The following is a 12,538-nucleotide window of genomic DNA, read 5'->3' on the forward strand; positions in this document are numbered from 1 at the left end:
ACCATTGGTGACAACTCTACAGTTCCTGTTAGATTTAGCGGCTTGAAACCTCCATTTCACTACAAATGACATCCACAAGATCCACCCTTTGTAATCCATGCACACAAAGCACGAGAAGGAAACTAATGCTGTTGAACACGGAATGCATTTTGAAAGGGCAACAGCCTACCATGTGCACCAAACCTCAAAGTAGAATCCGAGGCACCTTTACTAACCACTGCAATAATAGGCATACGAGATGATTGAGGTTGAGGTTTAGAGTAGAATCCTTTATCCCTACATTGAAAGGTTTGTGTGATATTATCAGAGGCCAAATGCACAAGAATCAAACAAGCTTCCTGGCAAGCATGATGTTTAACCATAGAAACCCAAGGAGCATCATTAGACACCTAACCCTAACTAGCAGGGCACAACTCACCAATAACCCCAGTCCGACAAGAATCTACATGCAAACCAAGAGGCGCAAGGGGGGAATAGATTGTTGCGGCACAACTTGGGGTTCACTCTCTCACATATCCACCTCAAGATCCAAACCACACTGCAAGACATCTAGAGCATGATCACATTCAGAGACAAAATGGCACAACTAGCCACATTTAGAACAATGTCCTGCAAAAGTTTCCCATTTTAGCTCAAAAATCAATGTATGCAACCTTAGCGCCTCAAAGCAAAGGCTGAGATTTTCCGATATCCCAAAGCATGCAAGCTCTGTTCCTATTCCGAGAGGCCAAGTGAGGCTCCACCAAGACTTGACCAAGAGATCTCAATACAAGTGGAAGAAGCCGCTAAAGGTGAAAAGGGAAATCAACCACTTCTACCCAAATCGGGCATGCCTATCTAAGAATATCCTAAAATTCCTCCATGGGTCTGCATGGAATGGCATGAACCAACTAACCATCGAGAAACAAAGGGATATGATGCATTATCTATGCCCAAGCATCCGAAGAACAAAAGAGAATCTCAAAAAACCCTTTAGGGCCATCATAAATCTCCTCTACAAGAGGGGCCTACACTTGCCCTAAAGTATTGATCTGACATGCCTCATCATTTAATAGCATTGATTGCAGCCATGCTCTAATACGGGGAATCAAAGGAGTCCTTCCCGTAAAATAAAAGATGGCTGCCCTCTTATGGAAGGCAGCAATCTACTGCAATACTATTTCTATCCCCATGACAACCACCACAGGATCACCATCTGATAAAGAACTTGCTTTTCCTTCATTCACACATTCATAATCATTCATCACACTATTTGCACTAGCAAGCATATACTAACCTGGACTATTGGCTTGTAGGCTGACCCATCTGTACACACAGGGATGTGCGTATAGATGCGTTGGTCTACAAGCCAGATAGACACTAGTAGCATTGGTCACGTTGGTCATAAAGTGACTTAGTGCGAATGCACTAAGGGCACTTCAAGGTTAGGACAGCCAAGTCCAACTCAAGGCCCTATTGTGCTCATCATTGGGTGATCACCACTCTTCGACTCTTGGCTTGTAAGGTGACGCATCCATACACCGGAATAGTCTGGACTCGTGGTATGGGACAACAGCTCTTGGGACGTGGTCATGACTCCATGTGTTACTACCTCCTAGGCTCGAGGGTGAGCTGTTTGGCTCTATGGTTGAGGGGTGAGTCCAATGTCCATTCCTTATATATTTGTGGATATAGCTTGTATCATGTCTCATATGCAAGTTAATCCTAGGTGGATGTTTCAAGAATGGACATAAACTAGAGGTTTGGAGCAAGGTTCCCTCACCGTAGCATTCTTTTGCACACCACTCAGCAGTAACACCTCCCCTAAGAAATGATTGAGTGGCTGCTCATTCAAACAGCTCAATATTACATGTTCATAGAGGCCCAATTGACAGATTGGCTAATGGGAGTCCAGCAACGCAACAAGTGGCTTTCATGAGCAGTTAACATATCACATAACGTTGAAAATAAAGGACAAGAGAGAAAATGAGATAAAGTGTTTGCTTGGTCATTTCATATCCATGAGCAAACATCTATTTAGCATTTTCTTTCAAATACAATAGCCCTAAAACGTAGGGCCTTTGCAAAATATTTGGCATCATCCTCAGAATAAGGATTTCTACTGAGTCTAGCTGTTACACAAGGATGCCTTATCTTAATTGGCAATAAATATTGAGCTTCTAGTTTATCCTAGATAGGAACAGTTTGGGAAACAACATACATCACAAGATGTAAACTGCAGCTGTTTAGACAGATAAATCTTAAACCCAAGACATACCTACAAGGATGTTGAAGACCTTCAAATCAGTCAAGTGCTTGACCCAGTTCAGCACAAAGTCCAAAAATGCATAGTTTGCAAAGGTGACAACAATCACATTATTATTTGCCCTTGCCTTCACCAATTCCTTTGTCAAGCCAAAAGCTTTAGAGGGAGGCATGCTGCTGCCAGCAGGTGGTCGCTCCCATACTGGTCTTCTTAACAAGATCTTGTAATCTGCAGAAACTTCCTGCAATGTCTGTGTTTCAGTTTTCAGCCTGTCTTCCTTTTTCTCTTCACCGCTGCCTTCCAATTCTGACACATTGGACCCCATATGTTGCTTCATTCTCCTATTCTCTTTTTTGGACTCCACCCTTTTGTCATCACGCTTTTCCTTTTGTTGATTGTTGTCATGGATAGCATCCCCTTTCACATTGTTATCTACATGTCCAAAAATGGCAGCATTATTTATTAACAGAGAAATAATTTTGTTTTTCCTTCTTTGCATCTACATTTGATTTGATTTCTACATGTTTGCATCATCTTCGCATTATTATCTACATGTCCAGAGTGGCAACTACAGTTTTAGAAAAGCATAATTCTTTTCTTTTTTCCCTCTTCCCCAGGAAGAAAAGCATAATTCTACTAAACAACCGAAAGAAAGCACCTAAATTTCATTTGATTTCCACATGTTTGCATCATCTTTTGTCCCTTTCCAAGAACAAAGTCACCCAACTGAAAAAAAATGCGCCTAGGTTTCACCTGATTTCTGGATATTTGCATCATATAAGCTTCTGTTTTTGGGCTTTCTGCATGTACATTTTAATCTTAGATCTACGCCCACTGTAATGAAAAATGGAATATCAATCGACAAATACCCTGAGGAAGCTCGCGGTTGACTTGAAGAATGCTGCCGGCGTTGTAATCCTTGACTCTGGAAACAAGCTCCCAGTACACGGGAGGACCCAAATAGTAAGAGAATATGCAGACACAGGCCAAGACGCCCAATTGAATGGCCACAAACAGAGGCTTCATGATAGGCCCACAAAGGGGGACCTGTCAACGGCCTGTGGGTAACAGCTCCGATCACATAATGGGTGGAACAGAGTAAGTGGGCATGGACCCAAATCAACCCAGCTCAATGCTGTGATGATCTGAGTGAAGGATGAAGTCTATTAAAGATTCAGGGTGGAACAGAGTAAGTGGGTTTGAACCCAATTTGAAGAAGTCTATTAAAGATTCAATATAATTTTTCAATTATATAAATTGATTGATCAGACCGACTTTTGAAAAACAGCTCTAACTGAATCTTATTACGAGCATCAAAGACTTCTCGTGATCCTTCGATATTTATTCTCTGTCTGTCTGTAGAGCGCCTCTCTCAGACTCTCAAAACCTTAAGTTGTTTGTTTGTCTTATATTTAGGAAAGTCCACATGCTTTTGTCATGGTTGGAAGTGTCCCAATGGTTCTTGGTTAAATTACTTCACTTGAAAATTTATTGTGATTTTTACTTTCAATAATTAAGATTGTTTCGTCCTCTTTGAAACAGCATTAGTATCCAAAGATGATTTCTTACGTACACTTTCGAGGTTTTTGATTAGATTACTTCATTTTTTACTTTAGTGTGATATTTTACCTTCTATTATTATGAATTTTTTCCTCTTCTTTGAAGCCATTATTAGAATTCGAATCTAATTTCTTACATATTTACTTGTATAAACTCATCTCTCACACTATTTATTAGAAAGCCTGCTATTTTATTGTGTCATTAGTAATAAAGTAGTGTACATTTCATTGATATTATCTCCTCTATTTATTTACTTGTCTAAACCTCTCTCTTCAAAAGTATTGTTTAATTTGAGTTGAAAGTACCCATTGCCTAGTTTTACATTAGCTAGCTATGAAGTATCAAGAAAAGAAGTTGCAAATATGAAATCACCATCATAATCAATCTGCCATGTTTCACGAAGCTCTTTGTGCACCTCAAAATTTGTCAACAAAGCTATCTTTGTTTATTTGTCACTTTTTTATTATGGGATTATTTGTGATTTCTTTTCACTAAATTTTATTGATAGGGCATAAATGGGTTTGTGAAGGTTCCTTTTTGTTGTAAACATTTGTAATATATTTCATTAAACTTTTGCCTCAAAATGGATTTGACAAAATTCAAATTTTATCATGGTGTGTCACATCATTGGTCTTGTGATTTGTCTCAAATGATTTCATATAATTAACAATACTCAATTAGATGACCTCGTTTGGAATATTATGAGACTAGAATAAAGCATTTTAAGATTAAACTAGAATAAGATAGTGGACAATGCAAAAATGTAAAATGTTTACTGGTAGTTGCCCTGATCACATTTTCATAGGACTCCTTATGCAAAGTCATATGACTTTGATTCTTGATTAATACCATAATAATTGTACTATGATTGGGCTTTGTTTCACTTTCTACATAACATTCTATTCAAGAACCCATAAAAGTGCCTTGTGTTCCCATCCACAATGATTCACACTACTAATTTGGTAACTAATTCAAACATTCTATCTAAGTTTGTGCTTCAAAATCCAATGACTTCTTTAGATAAAGATTTAGGGGGAACATTTGCATTATATAAGCTATGTTGAGTAAAGTGTAGTTTAGCATCTCACACGTACTCCTCCCACTTTAGATGAGTATCCACGGCTTCTTGTAAGGTTATCTTATGCTAGCTTTGGGAATCAAGTGGTTTTCATCCCAATTTAGATGAGTATCCAAGGCTTATTATAAGATTAGAGTTGTTTCTCGTGCTAGACGAATCAAGTGGTGCCATATGGAGTAGAATTGTGCTTAAGCTTCCTAGTGTGATTCAACTATTTGCCATATGGAGTAGAATTGTGCTTAAGCTTCCTAGTCTGATTCAACTATTTGCTTGAAATGTGGTCAGAGAATGCAATCATACGAGGAACAAATGGGTGGTAATCATTAAAGGCATAGATGACATTTTCAGAGTATAGTAAGAAGTAATCCATGCACTATACATGCCAAAGCATAATTTTGCATAAATGAACATTTAAGATTTAGCTATAAGTATACAATTCACCAAAACTTGCTCAATTTGAAATGCTCACATTGACTTTTCCAATTCCCTTAAAAGTTGCACACTAATCCAACATGAGCAAGGTAGTTTCACATAACATTTTGATTTGCGTCTTTAAGTTTTTAACATTAATATAAAGTAATCTCTTACAAGTCATCCCAAACATATGCTTTTAATACACACCCTTTTAGTAAAAAAGAGTGTGACGTAGTCACTTGCATGGAAATTGCATGGTAAGCTACATCAAAAACATATGCAAACAATATAACATCATGCCTACATAGGTTTTTCTCACATACAAAAAGTCTATTTGTATCTAATGCTAGATTAGTCTATCTAGCACTCTATTTTGTTTATGACATGTCTAACACCCAACATGTCAAAATTGCAAAAATGGATGTAGTAGCAAAGATGAAATACAAATGGATATTCAAATACACAAACTTGAAAATTTGACGGTTAAACTTATGCGTGCTTGTTAGCATATTTTGGTAGTGATGTGTGTGATCACACTTAGAACCATCACGTCACTTTTTTCCCTCAAGAGGAGGTTTTTTCCCCTCAAGTTTGTATATATGTCGATTCACTCTAGGAAACATCAAGTCTTGTAAATCTTCTACATTGATCATTTCTAATACACCCTATGTTGTGTGCTCTCAAGCTTCTTCTTCTCCAACTTGTATGAGTACATTCCTACAATCTTTAAAATCCAACATTTGGTATCAAAGCAAGCTTCAACTTCTTAGGCAAAGTGGTCAACACCCTCCACTTCATCTCCTATGATTGGGATGATATTTGACAAGCATTTGTAAATTTTTTATTCAGGTTCATTTTGGGCTCCATTTGCATTAGAATTGCAATTTTGAACGATGATTTGCATGAGAAAGTGTATGCATTTCAATCTCATGGTTTTATTTAGAAAGGGCAAGTGATAATGGCAAAAAGTGAAAAGTAAAAAATCAAAGGAAAATCAAAGCCAACTCACGTGCATGTGCTAGAAACTATTTTTGGAGATATATTACTTTTTGAGTTCAACCAACCATACTAAGGCACTTCATAATTTTATTACATATTTATCAATTGTGAGAGCTAGGCTCACTCCCATATATATTGTATTATTTCCCATATGCTCATCAACTAGCAAGGACATGAGGGTTGCAATAAGGTACTCTATTCAAATTTTCACCTTGGACTAGTCAAACAACCTTAGGAAAAGTATGCTTAATGTAAATGACTAGTCGAGACAAGATGCTCAAGAGGGGGTGGAAACCCAACTTGTTGATAAAAATGACAAAAAAGAATCAATTAAGCTATTCATATGTGTGCAAACTTGAGTCACTAATCAATTTTGCTTGCTTGCTTGAGAGTGAAGGAGAGGGAGAGAGTGAGATTGCATGTGAGGGTGAGGGACTATAGAGGTGAAGCTCTCTTCCATTCTTGTTTCTCTTTCACCATCCCCTTGTGGTGAGTGGTAGAATTGAGGGAGTGTGTGAGGATTGAGTTGACAGAGAGTGAGGGACTAGAGTGTGAAGTTTTATCTTTACGCTTCTTCTCCACTTCTTCCTTATTATCTTCTCTCTATATGAGTATGCACATGGTAGTGCAAAGACATGGAGCTATCACTCTTGGAGCATTACATGGATTGTGAAGCTATCAATAAGCCTTAAAGTTTTGGACTTAAACAAAAGAGAGGAGTTGCTAAAATTATTATGTCTCGATCTTGGTCTTGCACCTCGATGCTTTAGGTGGTTGGAAGAGTGATCATAGGGCTTCCACATATGATTTTTCTACAATGAGTCATACTCTGACTACATGGCCCTCAAGAGTGACTATCACCTCTGTGCATGGCCTCATCATAGGTAAGAGGCTCACCAGCATCTATCACCATAACATAATCCATGGATGGTACAAATCAATCAAGTTTATGTTTATCTCTAGTAGATTGCCTCAAAACAAGCTATGGGGCCTATACATCCTATCCAACATCATGATCATGGGCCATTTGAAGATTAGATGTAGGTTGTCTAGCTCATTGTTCTGTAATAAGAGGCTCCTCCTAAAATATCACCCCATGTACCTCAACTATTTGCTTAAGCTACTTATGTGTCTTCTCCTTATGGAAAACAACATCATGGCTATGAATGACCTTCCTAGCCTATGGATCCCATAGATGATAGCCCATCTCACCTACATTCCCATAATCAAGAAAGATGCATTTCACTGATTTAGGATCTAGCTTATTGTGTTTCTCCTTGGGACATGGCAAAAAGCCTCACATCCAAAGACACACAAATTAGCATTTGACGAAGGTTTTATAGACTATACCTCCTCTCCAACCTGAGAACCAATAGCAATGTATGGAGATCTGTTTATCAAGTGTATGGGAGCATTAAGTATCTTAGCCCAAAATATAGCAAAGTGTACTACGGACTCTCTCCTAAATCATCCTATTCATGCATTATGCAATACCATTTTGGGGTGGGGTATAAGAGATGGTCAATACACGCTTAATACCCTGCTCATTGTAAAACCACTCAAATGCTTTAGAGACATAATTGCTCCCATTATTTAACTTTATGTATTTGAGCCTATATCCAGACTGGTACTCAACAAGAGCAAGCCAATGTTGAAAGGTAGCCAATACATTCAAATTCTACTTTATGAGATATGCCTAAACCATATGTGAGTAATCATAATGAATGTGACAAAGTGCTTCGCACCACCTAGTGATGATTGATAGGGCATGGGACTACATACATCACAATGAACAAGAGCTAGAGGCTCGCCCAAGTATGTATTGCTAGAGTTCTTATAAGAACTGCATGTCTGCCTACCATAAAGACAATGATCACATGAATCAAAACATTCATAGCCAAGGGACGGAAGATACTATGAACAAGAAAGCATTTTCATTCTTTCAAAAGGACATGCCCATGCCCAAGGTGATGATGCCATAAAGATACATGTGCTATATCAACCATAGCCAAAATATGGTCAATAGACCTAGATACATATAAGGAATAGAGGCTACTAGTCTTGGCATCTCGAGCAAAGACAAGATTCCCCCACCATGGGTAATCTTCTATGTAGAATCACCAAAAGATATATGATATCCTACATCATCCAATTGTCCAGTAGAGAGTAGTCTTTTAGTCAAAGCCAAAACATGGCTAATATCATGCAAAATAAAAGTGCTACATGAAGCAAATTATAGTCTAACATCACCAATGCCAAGTCATTTCCTAATCTCACAGAATATGTTATGTTGTGATAGAAATGAAACCAATCCCTATGTGGGATAACATGGAAAGAAGTCCCCCGAATCAAGCAACCAACATAGAGAAAAAGTTGATGAGGCATTAGCCAATTGATTAGCAACAAGAGAAGAAGCTATCAAGGTGTAATTATCATTAGACTTAGACTCCAAGGCATTCATCTCCTCAAATTTCTCATTGGGCTTACTATGAACAATGTTGTTTTCATCAAACTTATCATGCACTTTTCCCGTGCCTTTCTCCTTGCACTTACCATTGCATATCTTATGGCATTATGTCCTGTTATGACCCTACTTCCCATAGTAATGACATGTATGAGAGGCCTTACGACCACAAGACTTACTATGAGACTATCTGCAAGACTTGAGACCTCTATGAGTCTCTACCACAATGGTCATTATCACTCTTATCACCATGTCTACCCCTAACAGTCAATGCATGAGAAGTACAGGCTGCATCCACATTCTTTCTATTTACCTCCTTTATGAGCAAGGCACCCTCAATATCCTAGAGTTTCAAACCATTCTTAGGCATATTAACACACATGGTAGTATGAAAAGTGTCCCATGACGAGAGAAGTATCACAAACAATAAGAAGGGAGGGAGATTATACTTGAATTCAATACCTTGTGAAGTCAATTGGCTGAAAATATAATGAAATTCATTCAAATGGACAAACACACTAGTGCCTTTCTTCATGAGAAGGTCCATGAGTTGTTTCAACCAATACATTTGTGAAGCAAGTCTTTGCTTGTCATAAAGATTGCATTTTTTTTCCATAATTGCCAAGCATTATCCTGCAGTGCCACAACATTGAAATAAACTTGTTTTAACAATGATAATATAAGAGTGGATTTACATAGCTCATCCAACTCATCCCAAATATCCTAACCAATGCCTTCGGGGTTTATCGTCTTATTTTTCAAAGGCCTGATGTGCTTCTTTTGAACTAGTAATTGCCATATTTGCATTATTCAATAGGTGAAATTTGTGCCATCAAGCTTTTCAAGATTAAAAATAGCACCATCATTCAAAGAACCAACCATAATGACAATATACCAATGTAAAATCCAAGAGAATTGGCTACTATCAATGGCTACAAATCAGTCGGCAAGACTTATAGAGCTATCCACCAACTACAAGCAATAGATTGCCAAAGTGCAATGTCAGCTCTTCAAGACAATACTAAATATTATAATTATAGTAATGCTAAAATAAAGACATAAATATGTGCCAATCAAACTATGGACAAATAGCTAAGAAAGAAAACTCCCACTGCTGCCAGGGATATCCAAGTAGCAATTAGGATACAAAGAATGCAACTAGCAGTGACTAAGCATAGATCACCAGTACCAAAGATTGTGAACTCAAAGTATCAGTAAGCCATACATCCCATAAGCATATATATCACTAAAAAAATGCTGACAAAGATAAGTGCTAGTATCTAAAGCATACAAAATCAAATTAACCCACAAGCAAAGATAACTACATCCAGTAGTAGTATACAAGAGAGCATATAGATGAACCAAGAGTCTCACTTTCTCAAAGAACCAAGCTTTGCCAAGTAAGTACAAGTATCTCCCACTTGAAGAAAATCAGGAATGCAAAGTGAGCAAGCAAAGCTCAAGACATATACATCAAAGCATTCAAAATACTCAAGTGCATCACAAATACATCTAGGAGTATAAGTATCCAATGAAGCTTCAATACCCAAAAGTGAGTAAGTATAAAAGTTTGAAACAACTAACCAAAGCCCAAGTACATCAAATGTAGCTCAAATCCAAGTGCCAAAGCATGTCATAACCATATATGGGCTCATACATCAATGCTAGACATCACCATAAACATGTAGCATATCCAAAATACCATATAGGCACAATAGGCATTCAAAGCATGAATTTCGCTATTGTATGATTATTATCCAAACTATTATGATAGCAATAAACCTCTACAAAAGTGAACTAGTCAATCTCCAAACAATCTACATAGCATCCCAAAGAATAACCACACTATATGGGCACCAAAATAGCATCCCCAAAGCATTAAACATGCATTATGGAATTTACCATTTGTTCTCCAAACTAGAATTGTTATGCTTTGTGCAAAATAGAGAACTAAAAATTGTACAAAATCAACTCCATGAGTGCTTAGATCTATAACTCTTGTTGTGCTCTTCATTTTTAGTTATAGAACAACTGAATCTGATAGATGTATGCAAAAGTTATAGGCAAAATATGAAAGTACTATCAAGTTGCCATAGGTGTCCATGACTTTTGTAGCATGCTCTGTGTCCACTCAAAATGGATAGGATGGTTGTTCCTTAGCTCAATAAGCACTTCATAAGATTCAACTAAATCCTAGAAAACTCCTCAACAAGTCATTGGAACAAGCCAAGAAGAAGGGAAGACTTAATGCATACCTCAGGAGGAAGAAACAATGGTTGCCATGAAAACTTAAGTCGAAGCTTTAAATATGGGCTAAAGCAAAGGATGAAGAAGCTACTCCAATGGTTGGCTTTGATACTTTTTGAAAGGTATAGTCCAAGTAGAAGCAAGAGCAAAGCAAGAGTTATGGTGGATGGAGCAAGAGAGCAAGAGAGAGAGAGACAAGATGTGGGAATTCCAACAGTCACAACGTGTGACCAACCTTCCCTTATTCAATAGTTACTAAAAGAATAAAGAATATAGTAACAATAATGGGCACCTGCCACCTACAATGTACACATGCATGGTCACAGTATGTGAAATTTATCCAAGGTGGCATAGGCATAGGTGTCTTGATCCCCAATATGATAATGGGGAAAACAAGCAATATAAGGAAAGAAACATGGTGTTTCTTTTCTACATCATGTTATGCTATGTTGTGCTATGATTTATTAGTGAGAAGGATGAGAAGTAAGAAAAGCAACATTGGATCAATCACATGTACAAGCGTTAACACTTGATTAGCAATGATCTTGAGGAGCACATCCATGTTGTTGAAGCTTGCCATCATCATCAAGCACCATTGGCATCATCATCTTTGTCACACAAAAGATAGGTACAACTCTCTGACATGGTTCATGATTATCTTCTTACTTTCAAACATGTGGTTAGGGTTGTCCTTGTGAGGCATGCCTTATCTTTGCAACAATATATGGTTGAAGTTTCATGAGAAAGATAGGTGGATGAAGTGGTAGTGAATGGATGAGAGTACATAGGTTGGTTTGAAGAAGTAGTCATGGGCATTCAAGGCGATTTGCTAAGCTACCATAGGGATAATATATCAGATCACGGCTATTCACGCTTATGTGTTAAGAGTAATGAATAGAATTCACCATATCAATCAAGCTACTAGGTAGTTAGTTAGGGTTCTAGCCTAGGACTCTGCATACATAGACCTCCACTAAGACCACCCTTCCATCCTACACTTCTATCTAAGATCCAACCTTAGGTCCTTAAAAGTCATAACCTTGGGCTTTTCCATCCAGAGCCTAGGTGACACATACACCTCACTCACTTTAAACTTCCTTGTAAGTTTAAACATAATTACATAGGTATATTATCCACTATAATTAGAAGTAGACCCTAAGGTACATCATTGATAGGCCACAAAAATCACTTAGAAAAACTAAGATCTAGTCCTTAAGATTGAACTGCACAATCCCTTAAGATTCATTCTTAGGGTTGCACACATCACCTTCCTAGGTGCACAATATTGAGCATGGAAGTTTAGGATAACAAATTTCTTGAAGGGCAAAGGTGTTTGGGATTACATTGAAGGAGACATGGCAGTAACATCTAAAGTTCCTGGACAAAATGCTAATGCAGAATATGTAAAGGCTAAGAAATATTAGGAGCACACACATAGTAAAGTCATGTATTGGATGTCTATTAGTGTCACATATAGCATGACAAGCTATTTGCATGAATTTGAAACCCTTGCTATTGCATGGAAGAATTC

At 37.7% G+C, this 12,538-nt stretch overlaps 1 protein-coding gene across 1 annotated transcript in view; it reads right to left on the reverse strand.

Moving 5' to 3' along the window:
• The window catches only part of XEG113 (xyloglucanase 113), a 53,450-nt gene extending 49,836 nt beyond the window's left edge, over nt 1–3,614 (reverse strand). The window contains exons 1-2 of the mRNA XM_087662886.1: nt 3,115–3,614; nt 2,258–2,677 (exon numbers count right to left, since the gene is read on the reverse strand). Of these exons, the coding sequence (XP_087519012.1) occupies nt 2,258–2,677; nt 3,115–3,271 (577 nt within the window). The 5' untranslated portion in view covers nt 3,272–3,614. The remainder of the gene's footprint in view (nt 1–2,257; nt 2,678–3,114) is intronic.
• Between the last annotated feature and the right edge of the window lie 8,924 nt (nt 3,615–12,538).

The sequence above is a fragment of the Lygodium microphyllum genome, chromosome 22, assembly GCF_053477565.2.
Source record: "Lygodium microphyllum isolate KBCC chromosome 22, Lygodium_microphyllum_v1.1.10, whole genome shotgun sequence".
NCBI classification, from domain to species: domain Eukaryota; kingdom Viridiplantae; phylum Streptophyta; class Polypodiopsida; order Schizaeales; family Lygodiaceae; genus Lygodium; species Lygodium microphyllum.